The 25,822-nt window shown below is 51.1% G+C and overlaps 1 protein-coding gene across 1 annotated transcript in view; it reads left to right on the forward strand.

Annotated features, from left to right (window-relative positions):
- The window catches only part of LOC119401275 (uncharacterized), a 226,552-nt gene extending 201,026 nt beyond the window's left edge, over nucleotides 1-25,526 (forward strand). The window contains exons 4-5 of the mRNA XM_037667965.2: nucleotides 1,395-1,578; nucleotides 24,170-25,526. Of these exons, the coding sequence (XP_037523893.1) occupies nucleotides 1,395-1,578; nucleotides 24,170-25,231 (1,246 nt within the window). The 3' untranslated portion in view covers nucleotides 25,232-25,526. The remainder of the gene's footprint in view (nucleotides 1-1,394; nucleotides 1,579-24,169) is intronic.
- The last annotated feature ends 296 nt before the right edge of the window (nucleotides 25,527-25,822 follow it).

A 25,822-nucleotide genomic window follows, 5' to 3' on the forward strand; every position in this document is an offset into this window, starting at 1 on the left:
TACCCTTGCGTCCAGTCTAGCGTTGCTGCCCATTTGAAAGGGACAAACCGCAGTCTGTTCTGCAGCAGAACAAAAGGAAGCCGTGTCTCGATGACCGTCTTCGTCGCGAGGGCTCATTTAATTTAGGCCGGTCTCTCAACGAGCCATGAAAAGGAGGAGACGTGTTCTTTCCTGCGCTCAGCCAAGTGCAAAGAGGAGCTCGACGGGAAAGCGCACGTTATGGAGCGCTGGCCGCGGCGCGATTTGGAGTGTCCCCCGCGAGGCCCATTGCATGGCTCGTTGTCTTCCAGTTAGTTCTCGTCCCGCACTCGAGAAGCGACGCTTGCCTTGTTGGGCTGCGCGAAGAACTTGCCGCCTAATCTGTTTCTCGAGGCTGGCCATCATCCAATTTGTCTTTGGCCAAATGCGGCGCTGTCGTCGAGCAGGCACACTGCGCACTCTGTTTTGGCAGCAGGATAAATGTCAGCGAGCTGTTTGTTTCGTCCATACGTGCTCTCTGAACGCACGAATAATTTTGCTTCTCGTTAGGAGAGGAAGGAAGGCAGCAGGGAGGTTAACGGGGAAGGCTTCCGGTTGGGGAACAGAGAGGAATTACGCTTCCCCCATGGTGTAGCGCAGCCTGGGTGCCAGGGAAAGGTAAACCTTGCTAAGGCCTCTCGGTAGGCTAGTTGGTTTTTATCCTCAGCGGCAGCGTGATATGACAAGGACGCGAATACGGCGCACGCGTGGTTGGTGTATGTTTCTTTATTTTCGTGTGTGGGTGTGTACATGCACACTTCCGAAAATAGAGGCTGTTGTAAGTCAGCGCATGCATGTGTCACCTTCACGTCTTCGTCTTTTCGCGCTGTTCTCGTTCACTACGAAAACAAGTCGTCCACTCCTATTTAGACGCAAACACTCCCGTAAGAAAATTTGATTGATCGCTGCACGATAACTAACCAGCCAGCGTTTCCGTTCATAGCGTGCCGTGCGCTGTGGTCTTTCGCGTGCTGTGCGTTGTGAAATAACCTTTTTGAGGGAGTACTTGTGTGTTGGTTTGTTTCCGCCTGGTGATCTGGAGCGTTCGCTGTGCACTGTTCGCGAAAGACGTAGCTCGTATGTGCAGAGAAATGTACGTGATGCCGTGTACTTAATATGCCCTCTTTGCACCCTCTACTAGCATTGTGGCTATGCTTCCAGACCCTTGTATGATTGTATTTCGATCGCATAGAAATGTCCGTTAATGAAAAAAAAGGAAATATCGTGTCCCGCTGATCACCTGGCCGTATTTGTTTTTAGTCTATTTTGTCTAAAGTTGCGTGCAACTGCGCCTAGCTGTCTTGCAAGTCCCCTTTGTTGAAGCTGATGAGTCTACTCGTATCGCAGTCTACTTACGCCCTCCTTGCTCTGTGCAGACACAAGAAGAAGGTTCAGAACTTCCTGCCCTGCAAGAGCCCCCACCAGGGGGGCGTGCCGTGCGACCTGAGCGCCGCCAATGGTGCAGCGTACAGTGACATCCTGCTCAACCACCACCACCCCACAAGGCTGCCCGCACACCTCGTGCACGGAACCGACACGCACACGCTCACTCCCATCGAGGTATGGGACTCCTCATCTTGTGCCTGCTCACATCTCCCTCGCAGTGTTCTTTATTGCGACAGAGACTTGCCTTAGGGCATGATTGTTAATCGGTGTTCTCTGCGCCTGCGGCTGCTACCTGGTCTTCCCCGGGAGGACGATACAGCGTTGTGCCGTCTGCGTCTGGGTGTAGCATTCACCAAGGCCTACTCATTTAAGACGGCCGACAGAGCCGAGTGCAACGACTGTGCTGTCGATGAGACTGTTGAGCGCCTCTTCTGCCCGACTTACGCAAACGCGATTCGTCACCTTCGTACTGCTCTAAATCACCTGGACGGAAACACTTTCACTGTCGAGAAGATATTAAGACCATGGGACTGCCTATCACAGTTCTGAAAGGCCACGCAAGCGCTGCTGCGATTTCTTTAGAATACCGGACTGAATCACCATCTGTGATATCAAACTTGGAACTGTTACGTCGGCTGCAACAGTTACTTTTCTCTCCTCCTCTCTAACTTCCCCTTGCCCAGTGCAGGGTGGCCTACCCTGCTTAACCTGCCTGCCTTTCTTTTACCTTTATTCTCCTCTGTGTATGTGTTCGTTCCTTATTAACCGCGGAAGACAGGTACTAAACAACCACTCATTTTCTTCGCCTAGCTTGTGTGGTAACCAGTGCAACCTTCCCTGCCTTTTTCCACATTTGTATCTCTCTCTCTCTCTCTCTTTGCGACGCACTTCATTTGGAGTACGCGCGGACAGTTCCAGGGTTTTCGTTTGATTAAACTAGAGTATCGATTGTTTGGTTAAGATCGTCCTCACAGAGCCGGTCATTGTGCTCATTATAAGTCGAGTCCCGTGCAGTCGTTATCGCAGCTGCTTGCCAACATTGCCGCGTGTTCTGTCGATCGCGCTCAGTGCAGCTACTCCGCCCTCAAACGTTCGATCGTCCGCTAGCGTGGCGGTGTAATGCGATTCAGTACCACGCTGTTAGGCCCGAACCGCCCGCCTTTCCCTGGTTGCTTTTTGTCATCGCCGTGCCGCCGTGGCGTTATCTGTCTTTTGTCTTGTTGCTTAGCTCTCCCTTATCGTGGCCTCCTGCTCACTGTCCCGTCCTCAGCAAAGTGCGGTTTGTAGAGAAGAACCCTTCCGCGTCTCTCTCTGTTCCCCTGCATGTTGAGTGGGAGACCAGATCACAGCAATGGACCTTTCGCTGTTTTCCGCAGTAAACAGTCTCCTACATGTAAGTGTTAAGCGGCGTCTGGAGACCAGTGCGCAAGATCTTCACTCACGAGACTTTGCCGTGCCTGTCGGTTTACCACGCGCTAACCAGAATGCGAACCATCAAGCCTAACAAAGCCAGCTTATTGTCACAGAAGCGCCAAGTGTCGCCGAGGATTGAACATCGAGACAATGCCGTCACGATTTAGATGCACGAAGTAGGGCTGGATAACGAGATATTTAACACGCACATTTAGAATCCATAACACCGCCGCCGTCTTAAATCTAACTCATCGTCCTTCCTGTCTTCCTGACCTGGTATTGCTTTCTGAAGAAAAAAAGAAGACGCTGGTTATGAGTAATAGGCCGCCTGTGCTGCACTTTCTGAAAACCGTGAGGAATCTGACTGCATAGCAGAAAGTTTCCGTGTCTGACAGCGAATCACTTCCTCGCCACAACATGACTCTGTCACTTTCATTGAATGACCACCGAATTCCGACTTGCGCTGATGGAATTTGTATCTAACTGTCTGCTGAACAAATTGACTTATGCCGAGCGTTTCGGCGCAGTTCGGCGAACGACCACTGGGGAAGTCTAGTCCACCCGTATACACGAACACCGCCGTTGGATTCGGCGGAGAGCCAGCCCGTTGATCTCGTCCTCGCTCGGCGGAGCAAAGCAACAAAGAGAGGAGAATTAGCCGAGCCGCGTGAAAGGCAAGAACACACTGGCGTGCTCCGTTACATGGACGCCGTGTTTCTCCCCACCAGGCGGCTCCATTGGCCGAAGTCTGCGCCGCCGTGCTTTTAATGGAGCGGGCGGTCATTTATCACGGCCTTCGCGCGCCCGAGTTTCGTAGGCCGCTGTTTCGGCCCCGGCTTCTTCATTGGACACCGAGAGTCTGTCTGTGCACATCTACGCCGGAGCTCACTCGTAAAAGGCCCAGCCTGGTGGCCTCGCTTTTGTTACGTGCAGTGCTGACACGGTTGCGCACGAAGGGCGTTACTCGAGGCGTTTTCGCTCAACGTCAAGAATACTCGAACTTCCGATAACTGCAATATCAGCTACTTGCGAGGCGTAGCTGCGCGAAGAAATAAGGCTATCAGTTGCACATCGAACGAAAATAACGTTTCGGTAAAGAAAGTAATAAATACGTCCAATGTGGAAGGCTAGATTCTTTGTGGCAGTCTACCGTCGTGCTTCGGTTTCCCAGACAGCTAGAACGTCCGCAACCTCGATGGTCGCATGAGTCTTACATTATCGAGCACCTTGCCAGTACTGTAGCTACGGCTTCATTTGTACACCGAGAAATCCCTTCGCAAAGCGACTGGAGCGCATCGCGTTGTGGGTTTTCAAGGTGACGCGTCGTGGCTTCTATTGTTGTTTGTGGTGTTGCCACTCGCATCCGGTTCTTTTTTTTTTCGTGCTCAAATTATGACTACACGGGTGCTCCACGACATATGGACGTGTGAAGGGGGGCTTGCAACGTGCATTGTTTGTAGCGCAGGCCCGCAGCCAGGAATTTTTTTCGGGAGGGGGGGGGGGGGCACTTGCTGAAAGCCTTCACTATTTGACAAAAACGTCTATTTTCATTATTCATTTTCCGTAAAACACGATGTCTCATCAAAATTTTGCCTCCCACCCCCTGGCTACAACGGGCCTGTTGTAGCGCACATTACGCTGTGCTAGGAATTACGCATCACGGATTTTACCGCCGTTTCCCGACGGGTGTGCCCTCGCAGAACTGCGTGTCACCGAGGCTGAGGGCAGTTTTGTGGTTTTGTGCCGTACAAGCTGCGGCGTACAGCTTGAGTGTGCCTGAAGAGTAGTACGACAAAAGTGCGCCCCATCTCGGCATACAAAACATTTTTCGATAATATATGGCACTGAATATCGTCTCCGCCTCGGGACTGCTTGCATGAAGCACTTTTTCGTAAATTTAATTATGCACGTATTGTGTGTGTGTGTGTGTGTGTGTGTGTGTGTGTGTGTGTGTGTGTGTGTGTGTGTGCGTGTGCGTGCGTGTGCGTGCGTGCGTGCGTGCGCCCGGCCACCGTGACCGAGATGTAAAAGCCTCCTCCCTTGCAAAGCATAACTAAATAAATACGCGTGAAATATCAGAATGACCTTATCCTGTATATATCAGCACACATCGCCTAATGGAGGTTAGTTGTGTGATTCCCTGTTACGCAGGTGCCGTCTAGAGACCCTCCACATGGCGAGGCCTAGACAACTCACACGTGCTCCCGCTTCCGCTCGTTCCAGCAATTGCACTCGGCTGCGAGCGAGGTAACAAGTAACAAGTCGATGACACAGAATACGAAGCGAATGCACGCATTTTATTGGGAACGAATGGGCCAAAGAGAGCGGTGAGAAAATTCAGGGGTCCGAAACGGGCTGCAGTCAGTAATAAACGTGCCGACCGCGCTTTCGTATGATATAGTACGCACGGCTCGCATTCAGGACCACACATTTGTTAGTGTCGAATGTATCCCGATATATGCTCGTATCATACGCTCGCAAGAGCCTCAGCGTCGGTTTGGAACTGATCACGCGCTGCAACGCCGCCTGACCGATTGCACTGCAACAAAAACAAATAATTTTCTAGAAGTGGGTTCAGAAATCTTAGGGGCATGTGCGCAGTTATGTACTGTACTGTTTTTTTAAAAGAAATCGTTCGTCCCTTAGTTTGTTTGGAACTATACATCATGCAGCTATACAGCTTGTTTTCCTGTCCCCGCTTGAGCCTTACAATAGCGTTAAGCTAGGAAATAAATAACCAAGTCGTTAGGCAAATCAAACAACTCACAGTGTCCCTTACACATTGGCCTAAAACGACTGGAAGGCGAAAGCCATCTTCTTTTTCTTCTCCGTCGATATATTGATCATTGATCCTCGCATATCGCCCCCCCCCCCCCCCCTCTTCCGAAAGTTTCCTCCACCGCACCTGGTTTTGTGCTGCCTCCGTGATCGGCCCGCCTTTCACCAAGCGACGACGTCACGTGAAGTCACGTTATGTGGCGTCACATGATGTGACGCCGCGTTCACGTCATGATGACCTCACATTTTGGGCGATGTGTGACGCCATGATGACGCCAGATGGTTACGCCGTCATGTGATGATGATTTCTTTTTTTTTTTTTTGCATTACTCGTGTTGATGCCGCCGACGGTCAGTTTTCACGTTTGACGAGGCACCTAATCCGTTCTCCCTAATACATACGCCTGCCACAACTTACACCTTTGCGTGACGACACCGTCGGCCCTGCTGCGTCCAATTAGGCGCGGCATGCGTCGGTAAAAAGCGAGCGGCATCGGCCTGTTTCTTTGTATCTGTGCACCGGGCTCGCCTTGGTGAGCCGGAGCTGAAAGGCAGTAATCTTCCTTATCTGTTGGCGCATCGAAGATCGATTCTGGCCGCTTCCTTTCTCCGGGAAGTCGCCTTCGCTGCACAAATCTCTTCGCTCGCACCTTTAACCTTCGCTGCTGCTTTTGGGGCTGAAGTCGCGCATTCGCGATTTCTCGTTGTACTTTCGGCAGCTGCACCTTGGCAGGTGGCGCTGCGATTCTTTCTTTTGTCGCCCCACTGTTGCCGACATTGGCGGTGGGTCGCCACGAGAATGAGCCGACACTGCACAAGAGAGCTGTCGCGCCGTGCTTCGCCGCGATCTCAAGTTTAGATTCTGACATCGACAGCGATTCTTGTCCGAAGTATGGACGTTTCTTCAAGGCACACTAAAGTGAAACAACGAATCGGTTTAGATGATAGATGGTACTCTGAGAACTCTAATGGCGTTAGTTTCAACACTGTGGACATTTTAATAGAGGAGAAAATCAAGGTCAAAGTTGCCTTTTTGCACGTGAAGGATTTCAAAGCGTATTTTTCGTATTTGGCGACATTGGCTCAACGAAATTTCCTGAAACTCGGTATGTTAAGCCTATGGGCGCCTCAAAGCCGTACGTACTTAATTTTTGCCGGTTAGGAGCTACGTAGGTCCTAGTAGATGCCTTTTAAATATATGACGTCACGACGTTTGCGGCTGCAATTTCAAGGTGGCGTCGCCGCCGGCATTTTCTTTTAGTGCGTTTTCTCGCTGACCAAGCGTCTTCTCGCGGCAAGCATGGTGACTCTGCTGGAATTGCGAAAGAGTAATTTACTGATACGAGAAAAAAAAGTTAGCCTAGCTTGCATTGGAGGCGCAATGGTAAAGAGACCGCGGAGCTGATGGGCACCTATTGCGGTTAGTCCTGGCTGCTGTTTCGCTAAGCTTTGCAAATTTTCTCTTCCTTTCTTCCTCGACTTGTTTCGTTTTCTCTCTGTTTTTTGCCTATGCCTGATTTTGTCTCTATTTACTTCTCTCTCTCTCTCTCTCGCTTCCTCTTTCTTTCTATTTCTTACTCCCACTCTCTCTGATTCTCTCTCTTTCTGTGCTACGCTTTACCCTCCCCTCCTCCTCTCCGTCCTCCGCGCCCTCATATATTTCCTCGTCAGCCTCACTATCCCCGTTCCCACCACCTTGCTGTACTATAATAAACAAGGCTCTGCTAGCGTGCCTGGATAGCCGAGTGGTTAAGACGCTCGCCTTCGGATCGTGTGTACGCGGGTTCGAATCTCGCCTCGCGACGAAATTTTTTCCCCTAGAATTCCTCTCCTTCTTTTTCTCTCGTTGTCTCGCCCATCAGGGTTATTGCGCCCCGCGCCGGAGAAATCGGCACACGTGTTCTGGGAACCAAGCATAAGACGACGTAGAAGAAGAGGACGAAAAGAGCGCGTGCCTGTTCGGCGGCGGTGCGTGGCGTCACATCAGCTGCGCCCGTGCACACGTTTTCTGGGAGCGACGTCATCGCTCGGCAAGATTTTTTCCAGTCCGCGGATTACACCTTACGCCCGACTTAAACGGCTCCATGGTGTTAAAGTCGTTTTTCTCTTTAGTGTCCCATTAATATCGATACCCGTGGTACGCGACTGGAACTGACGGAGTCCTCGCCATTTCGCTTCGACCGCTCGATGCGCTGTTTTCCAGGGCAGCTGTCGCTGCAGCACTATTTAGGGCGAACTTCCTGTAGAAAAAGGCATATATCTGATGCGTTGGTTTGACCGTTGCCGCTGTTAATCAGTACCAAATAGCCTTATCTGCTCGTTACAAAATAACTTTTTAGAGGCACTATAGCCTGCAGATTGCAAGAACTCGCTTCAAGGCAGACGTTTCCATTCTGTGAAGTGTATAGCGCAGGCAGATGCTTTGCTTATTACTCGCTTAAGGTGAAAGAGTAAATACAAAATTTTGTTATCTCCGATAGTTGTCAGTGCGTGATGTGCTAAGGTTGAGTGTTGTCAACACAATCAAGGACAAACCTGGCACGTCACACCAACCGTACGTGCGTATGAATAGAACTTAATTGCAGTCGGTTACTACTTCAAGTGAACAAAGACAAGCATATGTAGTTTTAGCTTTCTCTTCTTTTCTTTTCTTATAGAGCGGCGTCATTTCTATTTTATTTTTTTTTTCCTAAAAAATACCAGTACATACAGGTGCAGCCATTCTTAGAAGACGTACAACGTCGACAATCCCCGCCTACGTCGCCTTCACCTCGTGCGTCGCGCATGCAAATGTGTCGCGCAGCGCTCGCCTTTCCCGCTTCTCTCCGCAGCGCCTTCGTTTTCAATTTTCGGGACCCGTGTTGCCAACTCGTGTCGCAACGCCGAGTGCGAAGCCCAGATGAAAAGATATCAAGCGGCGAACGCTCTCTGAAGAGCGCGATGTTGCTGATCACAAAAATAAAATTGAAATCGATAACGACTGTACGGGCATTTTCTGCATTCTCGACTTCCCGGCGAGGCAAGTAATACGGGACAATGTTGCGCAGCCCTCGAGGTGCAGGAGGAGGCCATTTGCAGCGAGCATCACTTATTCTTCATTGAATGTGGCCTTTCTCGGTGGCAGCTATAGGTGAGCCTCCTCTCAAAATTTCCTGCCATGCCTCAACATGGCAACCGACCTCTTGCCACGTGCTTTTCGACAAAGGGACGTGCGTGGCATCACAGCGGCATTAGCGTCTTGGATTCGGCTTGTTGGTGCTTACGGTTTTTCAACGATGAAAGAGCGCTAGAAGAAGACGACGTCTAGAGGACACGGCGCTTACTAAGAACCATATTTTATTGCGTTCGATATATTCAGGAAAAACACAATCAGTAAACATATCAGGGGACAAGAAGACAGTGGAGAATGCTGTGTAAGCGTAGCTTCGCTCTTGCTCCGCAAAAATGAAATGGTGTACACTATCATTGACTTAGCGGTGTATGCAGCGATATCTTGTTCTTTGATACATAGGCGTGCACGCTCAGGGGGCGGTCGCCGCCCTCGTCACCTAAGAAGAGGGGGGCGCGAAGTCTGCCCCATACATTGACTTAATAGGAGGGGGGGGGGCGATGACACCCCCCCCCCCCCCCCCGAGAGGGAACCCTGCGCATGCCTATGCCCTGATACGTATACTGATTGTGTCTTTCGTGTGTATGTTGACGTACAAACGCAATAAAATACGGTTATTAGTTTAATCAGCGCCGTGCTTGCGTCCTTTCGTATTGGTCTTGCTCTAGCGCTCTTTCAAAGTCACAGCGCTGTTTTCGGACGGGGGCGCAGGTGAACGGCCAGACTCTGCTGTCCGTGTCACGTGTCTGTAACGCTTGTGGGCTTCGATACTTCTGGTATCGAAGCCCACTTGTCTTTAATGCCAGAGTCACTCCATACTTAAAGAATTGAAGAAATTCGTTAATGCTAACCTTTACGTCAACCGTGCGGGTGAGCGCCCTCCTAAGCGCGCTCTGCGGAGTCACCGAGGCACCACTTCGGTGTCGCTGCTTCTCGCACCTGCGCTGGAGCACAAGATGCGTAGTCGTAACCCAGCGATTTGGTACATACTCGTTGGCGCTCGTGATTGGCTGATGCGAATGCCCGCTCGCACGGTGTGCTGCACCGTATTTTCGGCGTACGCATCACGGTGCGCTGTGGAGTCGGGCGTGGATTTTTCAATTTCGTTGGGCCCCCGTCCTCTTTTCGCATTGCTGGTACGCGTGCGGACTCTGCGCCGTGCAGTTCGTGGCCGTGCGTCCTTCGACATAGCGTCGCTGTCGTCGCCCCTCCGGCGTGGAGTCCATCTTCTCTCTCTGCTTGCTTTATGTCTTTGTACTTCGCGCGTTCCCACTCTCGCAGCAAATCAAGACTGAGGAAAAAAAAAATTTACGAGGCAAAATGATGCCATCGAACTTGTGCTCTCTGCAAAGTGGACAGGTTGCAAAAAAAGGCAACATCTTCAAAAAAATATACGAAGAAGGGAGGGGGAGGGGGGGGAGGCTGCTCAAGGAACTTGGAGCTGGCGGATCAAAAGAAACGGGGAAAAACAGCGGACGCGAAATTGGAAAAATTGAGGGCCCCGCAGTGAGGACCGCCAGAAGGTTGTATTCCTCACTGTGCACGGGATCTTGTTTTTCTTTCTTTTTGCAGCCTATGCCAGTGACACCGCGCGAGGCCTTCCGAATGTGCTGCGCATGCGCGGATACCGCGGCGCTGCATTATTTGTGCACCGTCCCGGCGCCATGACTCGGAGGCGCACCTCGAGTGCGGCGTCTTTGGTCCCCGAGTACAGTCACGCTTGCCGTATCGATGCTGCAGCCACGCCCTTCTCCCTCTTATTTGTTTCTTTTTTTCCCCGAACTCTGGGGAGCGTCTCTTTCGCGCTTGCATACACGAACACATTGTTCGCTTTTCGAGCCTCGCCTGTCCCAGTTTCGATCGTTGGGAAGGAGGCTACCGCACATGCGCTCGCACTGCCTCCTTCAATAATCGATTCATTGGTTTTTGAAATTCTGAAGGTACACTATCTCGTGCACAGAGGAAATGTCGTAGCTCAGAGCTTTGTTTGTTTCTATTCTGAACAATTTTTTCAACGTGTGCGTAAATTTAAGCGCATCGATGTTGCGACATCTTGGTGCTCTGCGTTACATCAATCGTGACTGCTCTGGCGCACTGTAACGTCACGTGGATACAGTGACGCTTTATGCGCACTATAGGAGGTATTCACGTGACGTCATCCGCTGGGGGCGCTAGCGCGGCAGTCGCTATACTCGTGGTTTCGCGCGAGTATGACGCGAAACCACGAGTATGGCACAACAACCACAGTTCTCGGCAGCGCGTGTTACGTTGATATTTTGCTAAGAAAACGGCTTAGTGAGGTGCAGCGCTGCCAAACACCTGTCTGTCATATGTCGGATCGCTGAACGACCACGGCTATGGCCGCAGACTCGCTGACGCCGCCTGGCGGGAAGAGCTCTGTGCCATCTGCGCTAGTACTGCTTTACGACTCCGGCCTATTACTGTTTGCAAAAAGGGCACTACTGATACAGACTTAAGAGCAGCATTGTTTCTGAGCGTTAATTGCCAAACGACTAGCTTTCTTATCCGCCTAATTAGGCGTTTCCTTTCTTTGCATTGGTGGTCATTTTATGCAGGCCGATTATACATGCTCGTATACGGTATGCTGCTCTTCCTGCCACTCTAATTCATTGTTGTTTCTCTCTTGTAACCGGCGGAAGGGAAGCGAAGTTTAGGGAGAGCCTGACGTGGACCTTTGATGCAGCCGGCTTATGTTTGCACTGGGGCGGGGAAAGGTTGCGCAAAGCTTCGGATCGGGAGCTTCGACGTCTCTGATTCCCCTTTATTGTCGTCATTACGCTCGCCTCTCGCGAAACGGCAGTTGGTCGGCGTGCGCCGAAATTGGTTGTCGACGCTAGGATGGAGGAGGGGTGGGGGGGGGGGAGGGGGTGCAGACCCTTTCTTTAGGGGTCTGCGTGGAGCTACTGCGCCCTTGCTTTTTTTACCGTCCTGTCCCGATTATAGACTCCGCTGTGCGCTTTTCTGGTGCCGCTGGGCACCGCTGAGCTGCGCAAGCTTTTCCCAACGACTGTGGTTTGGGGCGCGTAGGGTACCGCGCTCCCTCCACGGGAAAATGACGACCGCTGTTTGCAGCGCTCCCTCGAGGCCAAGTTACCATTGCACGCCGACCTCTTTCCAGTTGTCTTTGTCTCTTTCTTCCTCTTCTTTTTTCGACAACGCTGCCCGGTTCGAAGCCGCATCCACTTCAAGGCGCCTGGGGGAGTAAGGAGTGCCCGAAGGACTTGGTTGTCGTCCGTTATGTCGCCCCTTCTAAATCCCCATCTCTCCGGTGGCTCGTTCCTATACACAGCATAAGGAAAGCTACCACGACTGGTGTGGCTGTTGTTACGTTGTTAACTTGCATTGCATCGTATTGTTTTGTGTTGTTTTGCATATTGTAAGCCAGAAATTACGCTCGAGTACGGATTTGGTCAATGACAGCTTTATAGATTTGCGATTAGGGAAAACGCCAGAAAGAGAAAGGTTGGACCGCACAGCCTGGACACTTCAAGTTATGGAATTAGTTGAAGAGATTGTACAGATGGTAGAAAACAGAGTGGTTGACCAGAAAATCTTCTGCTGGAAAGGGGAATAGAATGATGAGATTAATTAATTAATTTATTTATTTATTTATTTATTTATTTATGTATTTTTATTTATTTATTTACTTATTTATTTATTTATTTATTTATTTATTTATTTATTTATTTATTTATTTATTTATTTATTCAGTACTGTGCACCTATTCAGATCTATACAGGAGAGGGCGTACAATATAAAGAGGACGTCATATTAGGTAATAAAAAAGGAAAAGCCGCCGTACAAAGCAACCATAACAGCTACAAAAATAACAACAAAAACAGCAATGAGTGAACTATGCAATTGAATACTTCAGTAGGCGTATATGAAGCTAGTGTGCGTATTCAGGACAAATAAGAATGCAGCTGAAGCCCGATGTCGGCTCGGCCAGCAGAGACTAACGTCTTTGCGCGCGCTTCTGAGATGTCTGTCATCCGGATCAGCATCTTTTAGCCCTGCTCTGCCGAACTGATCTGAGACGAAATCATGTGCACGTGCGGTCTTTGTTCGGTTCTCGAACGTTCGTTCTCGGCTAGCGCGCCTGGCCACAGTGCAGCTGTCGTCGTCAAACAGATTCTGGCCAATCGCACTAGCGGGAACCGAACAAGGAACCGAACGTGTACGACGTTCCGTCCTTGGTGCGTCTTACCTCGCGGTGGAACACGCGCATCCGTGCTCGGCCTTGGTTTTTCAGCAGGCCCCTCGCTAGCTTCCGTACAACGCAAGTGATTGCGAGTCGGGAAAAAGGGGCGGCAAGGTCCGCACAACACAAAGCCGCTTGCACCTAATCAGCTTCCGGGAGGACGCATAATCCTCCATGTGTTTTGCTTGCCTTCGCCGCATTGGCTAAGACGAGAGCAAAGCTGCTCCTGCCGACTTGGCAGACGCAAAGCCACTGTGTTGCCTCGCGATGATGATGACGACGACGAGGCCGGACTGCGGAGGTGGCGAATCCTGGAGTGGAGCGCGTAATGAGGAACAAACTGGCGCGCCGCCGCCGGCGCTGCTTTGTGGCCCGGCGTTGTAAGCTGATTACGGCTCCGACGACTACGCGCCCGCAACGGATTGTCCCGAACCCCTTTTTTGCCTGGCTTGACCCTTAGCTCGCGCGTCGTCATTAGGAGGCCTGCTCGGCGCCTAGTGTGTTTCTTCCAGTGGAGTTGTTACAGAACTGCGAGTAGCCAGAGGCCTTCGTGCTGTTTGTTTACATCCGCCCAGCTTACGGCAGTCGTGTTATTTTGTGAATTAGAAAGTTGGGCTTCCTTACTTTTTAAAGAAAATGTAGAAGCTGTGGCCAGCAGCCCCTTTGTGATGTTGACGGACACTCCTTTTCACAAAACTGCTAAAAGTAAACTATAATCCGTAGGAAGATGTTGTACAAACATAAAGAAACAGCAATGTGAATTGGGGAGATATGTGTAGGCACAGTCAAAATAAAATATCAGCTAGCGTTGCCATTTGAGAAAAGGCCTTTCCCATATCTCGTATGTGGGTCATTTCTGAAGGGGAGTTGATGTCACGTTTCGAGAATCATACCGATGCTGATTGATCTTCATAATGACGGAAATCTGGACGCCGATTTTCAAACATAGTCTATTTCCACGGTTAGGTTTCAAAGCATGGCGAGTGCATAGGCTGTCGCGCGGAAAACACGCGTGAGACCAGTCACGTCTGTGTAGCTCGTAAACATACTTATTAATCAAAGAAAGAAAAAATGTGGGACGAAGAGGCCGCAGTGTTTGAGACCCCTGATATAGACGGTGCCTGTACGAGGCCTCAGCATCTCTTCACACGCATTTAATCGGAAAATGCTGATTCTCCAATTGCCTCTTCTGTTCATTCGCTGACGTGACTGTGCCATTTCGTACTCAGAACCTGCTCGCCGAAAGCAGCCAAAGAGATGTTCAGTTTCGAGAGAAGGAGTTTCTAGGAAAAGTGAGTGAGAACACGCCTTAGGGAAACCGCCACAGGTGAATTCGAGAAAGGAAACCGTGTCGCTGGCTGAAGAATAAGCTAGTTGCGAATTGGCGGTCCGATGAAGAGCGTGTGTGTGTGTGTTCGCTCTGAGGGGCGCGATCGCGGTGGCACATTACGCCTGGGCTCGAGATGACGCAGTTCCACCGCGCTCGGCAATGTCACAATATCTCGTGGAGACGGGAAAGTGAAGTCGGAGCGCGATAGAAGGAAGACTATTGTAATATGGAGGGTGAATTGGGTAGATTTGGACGCAATCGAAAAAGTAAAAAAAAATAAACTGCTCACTCGTTTATTATTCTTTCTTCTTCATTCACTTTTTAGGCCCTGCATTTCTCTTCTGTCCCTTTTGTAAGCACTCTTTGGAGAGTACCGAAATGGGGTTGAAGTGCAGAGGCCGTTCTCGGTGTGAAGCGAAAAAACACGGCCGCGAAATAACGGTTCTGCGTCTGATTGGGAGAAAGGCAGGGAAAAAAGAACGCGTTCAAAGACTCCAGGATCTGGGAGAGAGGATCCCTGTAGGGAGAAGAGACTGCTCTCGTGTCGTAGCCGATGCACACCCCGTTTCAGCAATGGAAAACTGGCAGGTTGCGATGGGGAGCGTGAGCGACTGTTGCCGACCTCGTAGCGGCAACTGAAAGCCGCCACAGCGCAAATGGAAATTGTGCCTTCAGGGGAGTTGTAAGTGGATGGACGAATCAGCGGCCCCTGTTTCTAGTTCTTGCCTTTTTTATTTTTATTTTATGTCGTTTCATTACCGTCGTTTTCGCACACCCCGCTTCTTCCTTCCCACGTCGCTGCCTCCAATGAAATAAGCTCCGCTCTGTTCAGTTGTTCGCCGAGCGCAGTTAAGGCCTTATCTTGCTCGGAGAAGGGAAGAGTAAACGCTTTTTCTTCTTTTCTTTTTTTTTTTTCGTGCATAGCTCAAGTGCGCTGGAAAAAGAATCCATTTACTGGGAACGCAGGACGAATCGCGAGCAGATAAGAGAAATCTCACGCGAGCGCTCCAGCGCGTATACCTTGTTCAAAAGCAAGTTCACAAACCACATGCACATCGTTACGATCGTCCTTAAGATATGCAGCGCCTGAACTGTGTAAGAACTGTTGCAGGGACACAAAGTGGCGAGGGAGAGAAGCGGCATGATTGCGGGGAGGTTAACCCGTTTGCTACCCTGCACTTGGGTTGTAAAGAGAGAGGACGGGACACAGGAAATGCGGTACATCGCGAGATTCGCCTTGCACAGCCTTCTGACGTCCATAGATCCCGTGGAATTTTTTCCGTGATGTGCCGGTAGTCACACTTGTTCAGTACTATGAAAAACGAGCGTCTCTGTGTCGTCCTGCAGATACACGGAGCATGCTGAATTGTTTCTTCAACGTCATAGTGGCTGCGGCCTCGTCCATCCTTATGCGATACGCGTAGCCATTGGTGACTTCGCCTTCGACTATAGCTTACTTGCTTGAATGACCCCACCAGGCATTCTGCGTTGGCAGCTTTCGCTAGCCCTGCGGGGCAGAGCGTCAGCGTATGATTTCGTGGTGGTGCATGGAGCGGGAATTAACACTCAGGCTTTAACGTGCTGATATTGCGCGTTGCTTCGGGAAGGATAAGAGGACGCTTCCGCATTGCAACGTCTTCCTATCCTTACCCAGAATCATTTATTGTTTTTCCCTTCTTTTCCTTTTGGCGCCCTACCGGAACCATCTTGGCTTGGGAAAGGGCAGTTTGCAGCGCTACTCGCTCGAAGCGGCGCTCTTAATTGGGAAGTAAGGAGCATATAGTCTTGATACGATTCCACTCATTGTATAATTGAAAATTTTGGGTGTGAAGGGACGAGGACGAAAACGAGAGAAGACAGGACGAGCGCCTACTCACAACTGAACTTTTATTGAAGCGAACGAAACATAAAAGCGATTATGCTGCCGTACCAACTCGCCAAACTTTCCATCCTTTCGATTTCCACTCATTGCACATGCATGACAACTCGCAATGTTTCTCTTTGGCGTCCGTTCCATTCACGACCAAAGGTGGCCGTGTGCGTGCGCGGACTGATGACTGCAAGCTGTTAATACGAGCACCATACCTTGTCGGCGCGAAGCGCAAGAACTTTCGGACTTCACCCATGGGAAAAGGTTAGGACGGAGCATTGCGCAACGCGATGATGGCCTGCTCTATCGGTCCGACACATGATCGAAGACGCGCGCGAGGTTCGAGTACTCCCGGCTTTGTTTCGAACCTCCTCCGTGAGTCGGCCAAAGAAGCGCGCTTCGACTGAAAACTACCGGGCGCCCACGTAGCATTACGTCACGCATCCAGCCTTGGAAAGCGAACGCTCCGTGAAGCCAGCAGTGTCGGTAGTGTCGGTCCAACGCGAGACTTTTCGCGTCAGGATCACGCAATGAGATTTGCCGACACTTTATAGCTTGGCGGCGGCGAGTAATGTACTCAATCGAAGCGCGCATGTTCGGCTGGCTCACGGAGTGAGTTAGTACCAAAACCATGCCGGGAGTACTGAAAGCTGTGCCGCGCGCTCTGACGTCTTTCATCACGTGCTGGGTCGACGCAGTAGGCTTGTCTCGTGGCGCAATGCTCCCTGCTAACTTTTTCCTTGCGCCGTGTGTATATAGGATGGAGAACACCGGGGAAGGAGTGCTCGGCTGTTTGTCGTTCGCGATTTGACGGCCGCGGGAGACGCTGATGACGTGGCGGCGTCGAAGCTCCCTAGTCGACGGCGCTCCTCGCTGTTTGTTTTCCGGGTCCTGTCCAGCCGCGCGGAAGTTTGCTGTTGCAGCCCCGGGGCGCACACCCGCGTGCGTGGAACTCGTGCGCTCCTTCCCTCTCTCACCCCCCCCCTTTTTTTTTGTTCTCCCTTTTCTCCCCATTTCCTTGTTTAGCTCTTGCGCTGCCGCGCAGCGTTTGCTCGGCGCAACGAACCGTGATGTGGAAATGGTTGTGCTCCTTCCCTTCTAGCAGCGGTGCCAGCCGTGCAAGTAAAGAAACAGGAAGCGAGGGTGCCTGCGAGTGAAAAAGTTGACGCAGGGCGCTGCGTTGATCACTACGTCCGCTGTAGGGGTCGCTGTATAGCGCCGTATGTCACGCCCGGAGAAAGAAATACAACGACGAGCAGTTCAAGAGTATGCCAACGTAGGCAGACAAGCATTCGGGGCATGAAAGGCACGACATCGAAATTGTGGCATGCTTGATCCTAACAGTATGTTCAAGCTAGTCGCCGTGCCTCAGCGGTACGCACGCATTCTCTCGTCTCTAGGTCGCTCATTCCTCTGTGCAGATTGTTCTTCGAGATGTACTGTGTTCGTTTATCAAGGCGCTTAGTCCTCGCAGTGAAACAAACTCCAAAGGCGGAAATAGGTACAGTATGAAAATGAGTTGAATGAAATAACATAAAACTGCGTAGTAAAATTTAAACTGAAGCAAGTTAATTATCGGCGGCCATACTGAGCAAATTTGCGCATGGTCGTCTGACGATGGCGTAGCAGAGAGAACGGACCTACAACCTTCGGATAACGCGTCCGATGCTCTACCAAATGAGCTATTTCAAGGTGTGGTACCTGTCGCTGGTTGTTGTTCTCATCGAGGTCCTCGTTCCCTCGTCAGTGAACTTCAATCTTGAGCAAAGCTGTGTAGTGAAGTAACGTAGAGTACTAGTAACGCGGAGCTAGTAACGCGACACTGTTGTTAATACTGCTGATAGCTTTAAGTGCTTGTAACATGGTATATATACTACACCAACCTCAGCAGCTGGTATTTCGGCTGGGAACCCTTCCATTCCATACTTAAACGTTGGGCGAGTTGGTGCATCGTTTGTACGAACAGTAGGCTTAGCTGCCAAAAAAAAAGACGAACGCGCAAGACTGCATGATCAGGACGGACGCTCACTTTCAAATGTTTATTTCTTGAAGACAACAGGCATATCAATCCACTTTTCTTAAACGCCTGCGCGACGTGCGCGTGCTTTTACATACATAGCAATAATTACAAGCACTTTTCAGATAACGCATTTTCAATTCATGCAAGCTTATTTATGGATGACTTTCTCAATCTTCTTCGTGAGAAGCACTGCCGAAATTTCACGGTCTACTTTCTTATTTGCTTCTTCCCAGGAACCCCATCACATTGAAGCATGGCGTTCCTGCACATGTCACACGGGCGGTAAAATGCGCACTGTCCCTGTTTTTAGCAGTTAAGCCCTATCTATCCTGTTATTTATAACGGTACCTTCTATGCTCTCCGCAGCGCGACATCTGAAATCGGTTATTTCCTTGGAGAAGTTCCTCTTCCAACCGACCGGCTGCAAGCAGTGCTGCCTTTCCGACGGGCACGAGGGGAAAAATTGTTCTGATGTCGGCCTCTAGCAGCACGGTGGCGGTGGCATGCAGAATGTGTGCTGGCGTGGCGGGACCCATTAGAGGTCGATCGATTCGAGTCCATTGTCTCCAAGAGCTTCCGTCGAGCGGGTCGATTGTCATTATTCACTGTTGCCGCGGCGGCGTCCGCTGCTGCTCACACTTGCCGACTTCGCTGCAGCCAGATTGGCTGACAGATTGCGTCCGACTTTGGGGCCGCCGGAAATGCTCTCCTTTGCGCAGCGTCGCTTTATCTCCGAAGAAGAACCCGGATGGAGCCGAATTGCTCCTTTCACTTCCGCTTCGTTTGCCACCAAAGGTGGTGGCTGCCGCTTGACGGGAACATTGCTGTGGGCTATTTGCCCCGAAGCACTGTGCAGCTGTATAGTTCTCGTATGCGTTCATCTGCGTAACAAAAGGTGAAAGCCGCAAATAGTTCGTTCCATTTTTCCTTCTCCTTTCAGCTTCGAATCAAATTGCGCTACGAGTCGGTTTTCTTTTTTTATTTTTAATAAAATGTTGCGTCATGCCAATTTGGGACAATTATGCGTTTGCGCAGGCACATATTGCCTACTGACGATTAGAAAAGTATTTCTTGGAAATATGAATAGCGAAATGCGGAGTAGCTAGATAACGCCACGAAAGCGCCTGAAGCCACGAACACGTAAACTATTCAGCGTCGCTTAAGAGAACTTCTTGTTGAGCGAGTTGGTGAACGTTCATAATGCTTTTAAGGCGCGAACGTACACAATCACAAGAAAGGACACGGGACGGAGCGCCACTCACAGCGGCGAAAAAGGTGACATGTGCGTTATTGACGCTTCCGTAGTGTTGTATAAATCCGAGAATAAGTGTATTGAGCATACGTTATCTGGCCACCATTGATGCGAACATGTTTTCTGCGTACGCGCCGAGAATGATATATATGTACGTGTATTTCTGCAAATAAATCAGTTGTTAGTGGCGCTCTGTCCCGTGTTCTTTCTTGTGACTGTGCTCTCTCGCGCCTTAAAAACAATTCAACATCGGAAAAAATGGGGCTATTTAATGCACCTTGATATTCTCAAAGAACTCGCTCATGGCACGAAAGGAGCAAGACGAGAGCACACGCTTTGTCTTCTCATCTGGTTCTCCGAAAATACGAAAACGAGACAAGTCCGCGCACTACTCGTCATTCCCGGGGCGTCTGAACGATCCGGAGTTGTCGGTAGCAGCTTCTTGCGTGAATCCCTGTGGAAGAAAGTGCTGGCACTGAAAAAGATTCGCCTAAGACGACTCGAAGGCGAAAGCAGTCTTTTCCTTCTCTGTCATCCTCCGAAAGCTTTTGTGCACCTCACCTGGCTTTGCACTACCTCCGTGATCGGCCCACCTTTAACCAAGCGATGGTGTTATGCGATGATGTCATCATGTGACGCAACTACATGATGACGTCATACGGTGACCTCGTCACGTGATGGTTTTTTGCCTCACTCGTGGTGACGCCGCCGTGGGGCCCCGACGCCGGCGATCAGTTTTCGCGTTTGGTGAGGCATCTAAGGCTTTCGCCTTAATAAACATAACTTCTGGCATTGAACCAATATAACCGATTACTAAAATTGGGCCCACTTCGTCCACAGCGCTGTATACGTTCAAGTGATGCCCACCTCGGCAAATTTCGTTCCATCACTTATCGCCGATTCCTCCGGTGCCCTTCTCGAGTGGCAGCCTGCTCATCCCAATAAAATGCTCGGCGACTCTGCCCTGCAGGTCTCGGAAAGTTCTCGTCTATTGCCCTTCGTGGATTTCATCTTTTTCCTCGGCCGCTAACAAGCTTCCACGCCCCAGTTTAACCCCGGGGGCTCCGAGCGAAAAACCTATTACGACCTCCTCGGCATGCCCCACGCTTTTCACTTCTCCTCCCTGGTCACGATATAGATTTACCGCTCCTTCGTCGAGTCAAATATACCGTCGCTTCTTGTCGTTTTCGTGCGAGCACCGAAAGGCCTGCAGTGTCACAAGTTATCTCTCTTTTTGCGAGCGCCACTCAGCTCGTCAGCTTACGAAGGTTTGCACCAACGGTCGGACCTGCAGTTTCGATGTTTCCCTCTGGACAGATCCACTCGGGAGGTTCGTCTCGTAGCGTTCGCGAACTCTTATTTTAAACGCGAGTGGCATTTGTTTATCCAGCACGTCGGATATCGGATGCGCTGACGGCACCCGCCACCTGCGTGTTTTACGGCTTTTGTGTAGAGTCTGCGCTCGTAAGCGTTGCGCGCATCTATCTCCGACCCCCATCTCTCGACTCGAGACGATGAAGCTTTGCGACTGTGGCTTGGTGACGCTTTCACCAAATGTCTTGCCTTCTCAATAGACATGCGTAACAGTGGTGCATGCCTTCACTGCGCCAGCGCGAAAACAATCCAACATGTTTGCCGCTGTCATCGCTACAGCGCGCACAGGCTGTCACAGAAGCGACAACTGCCAGTTTCTGCCTGCTTGGAGTGAGCTCGCGTAGGTTGAAACCGCCATTCCTCACCAGCCGCGCCTGAGCTAGGCGCGCGCTTGGAAGTGTACGTGTGGTTCGACCTTTAGAATGCCAACCCGAACTGTCGTCTCACCAGTCTCACCAAGGGTTTGTGGAATTTTTCTCGGACCATTCGACAGACTCCCTTTACTCACCGCCTTCCTCTCTCAACGTGCGCTTCTTCGCTCTTTCTTCGAACTTTGATTCCCTTTAGAGCAAACCAATTCCGGCTAATACCTTTCCCTACTGTATCTCTCTCTCTCAACACCGGATAATCACAAATGATGTTACAAATGTTCCGACGCCGGGATTGGTTGAGCTCTGGACTTGTACTACCACAGCTCGGTGCTCCGCACATTGCCACAGACGCCCGCCTGGTTGGACGGAATACTGCGCAAATTTGAGAATGTCCCGCGTCCAAGAAAGCGCGCTTCCACAAAACTGACCAAGTGTCGCTGACCAGCATAATTGACAACGGTCAATTCGTGATGTAACTTTTTTGCCAATTTGCTGGTTGTGTCTAGTTGATTTGAAATTCTGTATTGGGCCGTCATTAGCGCTTCCGGCGGCCGGCAGATGGTGAGGCGAATGCGCTACTCTACACGCAGCTTAGTGTTCTCGGCGCCTTACTTCGCAGGGAGCACCCTCAAGACCACCCGAAAAGTATCAATGCTTCATGCGAGAGCATATTTTAGCCATTTGGGAACAGCGTACGTGTTCACATACTACCATCAGCGCTTATCATGGCGAAATGATATAATATAGGGTTGGTTTAATATCGGTAAATACTGTTGCCCTGTGCTGGCTCAACGATGCATGGTCCGTGTTGGCTAATGTTCATTCACTTTCAATCCATTGCTTCTGCCGCACAGACAACCAGAGTTTGTTCTTTCTGACTTTCTTTTTGTTCTGAAGCAAACGAAAAGTACTGGTCCACATATTGATACATTCATGTCTTGGTGATAGAGCGTGTTATGTGATTAATGCTGTGTTATTGCGAATGTTTCGCCCTTATGTCCTCGTTATCGCCTCGCACTATTAGGGGGTCCTTGAGGACTCTGTGAATAAGTAACGAGATTTCATGTGCAGCCGCTGCTTGACCTACAAGAGTGCATGGCCTGCACGCGGGGCATTGTTGGTGACGGCGATTCAGCCTCTTTTCTGGAAGAAACCACGCATACCGCTATTGATCCGCAATATTCTTTGAACATTGCATCAATATCACATAATTTGCAGGGCTGCTGCTTAGAATGGTCGGTAAAACATTACATGCAGGCTTATTTCGCGCTCGATTCACAAGAAAGGAAAGTAGTGGGCATGATAAAGATGAATAAGGGTATTGATTGGGTAAAGATTCTTTTCTTTAGCTTCCGTGATTATGTTGTATAGCCGTCGGCAAAAAGAAAAAAAGTCACAATTTCACCGCAAGGGCGAATCAATTAATGCGATAGCAAGAAATTGGAATGTCACACGAGGAACGACAAGCAGCTCGAAACTTGCAGCGCGGCGCTGAAGCGCAAAGAAGAGCGCTCGAAAAGAACGCACAGGTATACACAGGTGAACTAACTGTCACAGTTACGTCTTTGTGTTTGAGCAGCGCGCTGCAAGTGTCGACTATGCAGAACCCGACGCTCTTAGATATTTCTTTTTCTTTTAAAACTGCGGCTCGTGGAAGAAGAAGAAACATTTATTCATATCAGGGCTTAGAATGGTTAAGGTGGGCGGTGCCCCTCTTCTAGGGCCGCACTGGCTACAGCGGCTCGCCGGGCCTGGTCAAGGGTCGCCAGTTGGCTTCCCATTTCCAGTTCCGCGAGCCGTGCCTCCCACGACCAATTCAGGGAATGACCCCTTTCTTTACCCACTCGCGGTGTGGAACGAAAAAAAAAAAGAACGCCGAGCACACCTTGCGTCAGACGCTACCGCGGGGCAGAGACGCAGAGGGGTCACTCCACGCGCCGCTTTATTTCAAAGACTAGGTAGGCAAACTAAAGTGGCGCGTGGAGTGACCCCTCTGCGTCTCCTGCGACGCGGGGGCGTCTGACGCAAGGTGTGCCCGGGGTTCTCTTTTTTTTGTTCGTTCCACATCGCGAGTGGGTACAGAAAGGAGCCACTTTTTCGTACACGTCTCAAGGGCAGTTTTCAAATTTAAATAACATATAGGAGCGTTGCGTGATAGAGAGCACACCCAAGCTCCTCCGAGATCTGCGTACCGTCAGCGGTAAATAGTAGATATAAATAGCTCGCCGTTATTATCCCGGCGGATGCATGGCGCGTGGTAGAGGTGTCTAACGCGGCGAGCTGCGGGGCGAGGGGTCGCTGGTTCGAATCCCCGGTCCGGTGCTTCGGAATTTTTTCTTCTGATTTATCTTTCTATGTGCCTTTTTTGTATATGTACATACATATACGGGACATGACGGTAATGACGACGGCAAAAATCCTCCGAGAGTGTCAACATAAAAAGGATGCTGTGTGTGAGGCTTGTCATGCCAGTAAGGAAGTCCAGAAACCGATACGTGTTTTCACTAATTTTATACTCGTCAGATTTCCGCAATGCGTGAAGCTGTCGTGATGGTCGTTTTGGACCGCTGCCCGTCTTAATTCTGAAAATAAGAAAGAAAACTGAAGAGGCCGTGGTCTTCTGGTATTTATAGTATAGGGCCCGTAGTTTGCATATAGAGTCAGTAGATCCGAAACACTGTTTCCGATGTAAGTCTCACTTCGCGTTGGCGTGTTCTCTATAGGTTGTCATCTTGAGTGGTGTCTTATCGGCTGTATTTTGCAGTAAAAGGGTGCACTAAAAGCGGCAAAGCTTTCACCTAGGATAGAACCGGGATCAACCAAGACGCCAGTGGAGCCCTGACCAAGACATTATGGAAGCGTTGGCTCCACAGAGGTTTCTTGTTCGACCGTCTCGAGATTTCATGTCTTACTGTGCGTCTCTGTCTTGATCGAGGTTCTCTGTGTGACCCACAATGATGTAGTGCTGTATGTGGTGCGTTGCCTGGAAGACGCGTTCGTTCTAATTCGGTCTCTTTGTGCTCGCAGTTGCTGGACGTCAAATACGGCAGTTACGGCGCCCCGCACCTTGCCCCATTGACGCAGACCAACTACACGTTCCGGCCGACCAGCCTGCGTCCTCAGGACCACTCTGCGCAGCACCGTACGCCGCAGCACGCCACTTTGCATGGCCACCACGCCGGCTCGACGGGCAGCGGCCGCCGCTCGGCGCCAGGCACGTCGCAGCGCTCGTCGCACAAAGCATCTTCCAACAGCCGCACGGCGTCGTCGCGCCGCTCGCACCGCGGGGGCAACAGCGAGCAGTTCAACCCGATCTACGAGGAGGTGTCGGGCCGCTCCAAGTCCAGGAGGGGCGGCTACCGTCACCACGACAGCGAGGACAGCGAAGAGGACGAAGCGAGGAGCCTGGGCAGCGAGGACGAGTTCGCCGAGGACGAGCTCAGCCTGGGCGAGTACCCGAGACCGGCCGAGTCGGCCAGCAGCAGCCTACAGGGCTCCACGGGTGGCGACCTGTGCCCGCCGGACGCCGAGCCCAGGTCCAGCGGCAACCGGCGGCCCAAGGCCAGGACCAAGCACAGTCACTCGCTCGAGCGCAACCGCAACAATGCGACCGGACTGCAGGCGAAGCACAACTACTACCTGAGCAAGTCGGCGCTGGCGTTCGACCAGAGGAACCCGGGCCCGTACAGCTCGGTCGACTTGATGCAGCACCCGCACCAGGACAGTTCGCCCCCTGAACCGGCACCCGGTGCCGCCAACTTCGGTGCAGCGTCGCAAGCCGGTTTCATGATGGGGCCCGACTGCCAGTACCCGCCGGCGCCCAATGCACCTTTCTCGACTTTCCTTCTGCAGCCGTGCGGCGCCGTCCAAGAGGACAACGCGGCCGAAGGAGACGCGGAGAACATCTACGCGTCCATCGACGACGACGAAGTCGCGGCGGGACCGTACACCATCGGCGGGGCCAGGGTAGCCGCCAAGACGGGACAAGGTGCTCGGACAGTGGCCAAGGAGGCTTCGGTGGTGCCGTCATACGGTGACATTAGGCCCGTTTTCCCGACTGACCAGAGTGGTCGGACTCTGTGCACGTGATCTGCGCGTCCGAGTGTCATGTGCTCGACCACGTGCGTACCGACATGCTGACTCCTCGTGCGAGGGACTTTGAGGAATGGACGCGCCTTTCCGAACGTTGCGTGTACATTGTGTGTTTAGCATGAACCACAGGAGGTTTACCGTGCGCTTATTATTATTATTATTTTTTAGTTACTAGCGTATCTGCCAGTCGAGCAGGCAACGCCGTTTCGCCGCGTCATTTGTCGAATGAGGCGTCCCGCAAAACAAGTCCACTTGTCCTCGAAGCATCGAAAGCGTTACCACCCTAGTCGTCGAACTGTTTCTCGGATCAAGAGAGTCGTCTTTCGATTTTTCCTCTTCTTTATCCATCTGCCTTCTCATCGAAAGCCATGTGTTCGAGTCAAACCGGCGAGCAGATGAGGATGACCATGTGTACACCCTGTGCACCACCGAGAGCAGCTTATTCTTCGCAATAATCGCGCGACGCACGGAGGCTACGCAATATGCGCACTTACTGCTCTATTTCTTCATCCGTGTTGGACTGGGGGAAAGGAGGCTTTTGTGTCGTAGGAAAAGCACCCCCCCCCCTCTCTTTCCCAAGCCTCCCGA

Source organism: Rhipicephalus sanguineus, chromosome 8 (genome assembly GCF_013339695.2).
Source record: "Rhipicephalus sanguineus isolate Rsan-2018 chromosome 8, BIME_Rsan_1.4, whole genome shotgun sequence".
Taxonomy (NCBI): domain Eukaryota; kingdom Metazoa; phylum Arthropoda; class Arachnida; order Ixodida; family Ixodidae; genus Rhipicephalus; species Rhipicephalus sanguineus.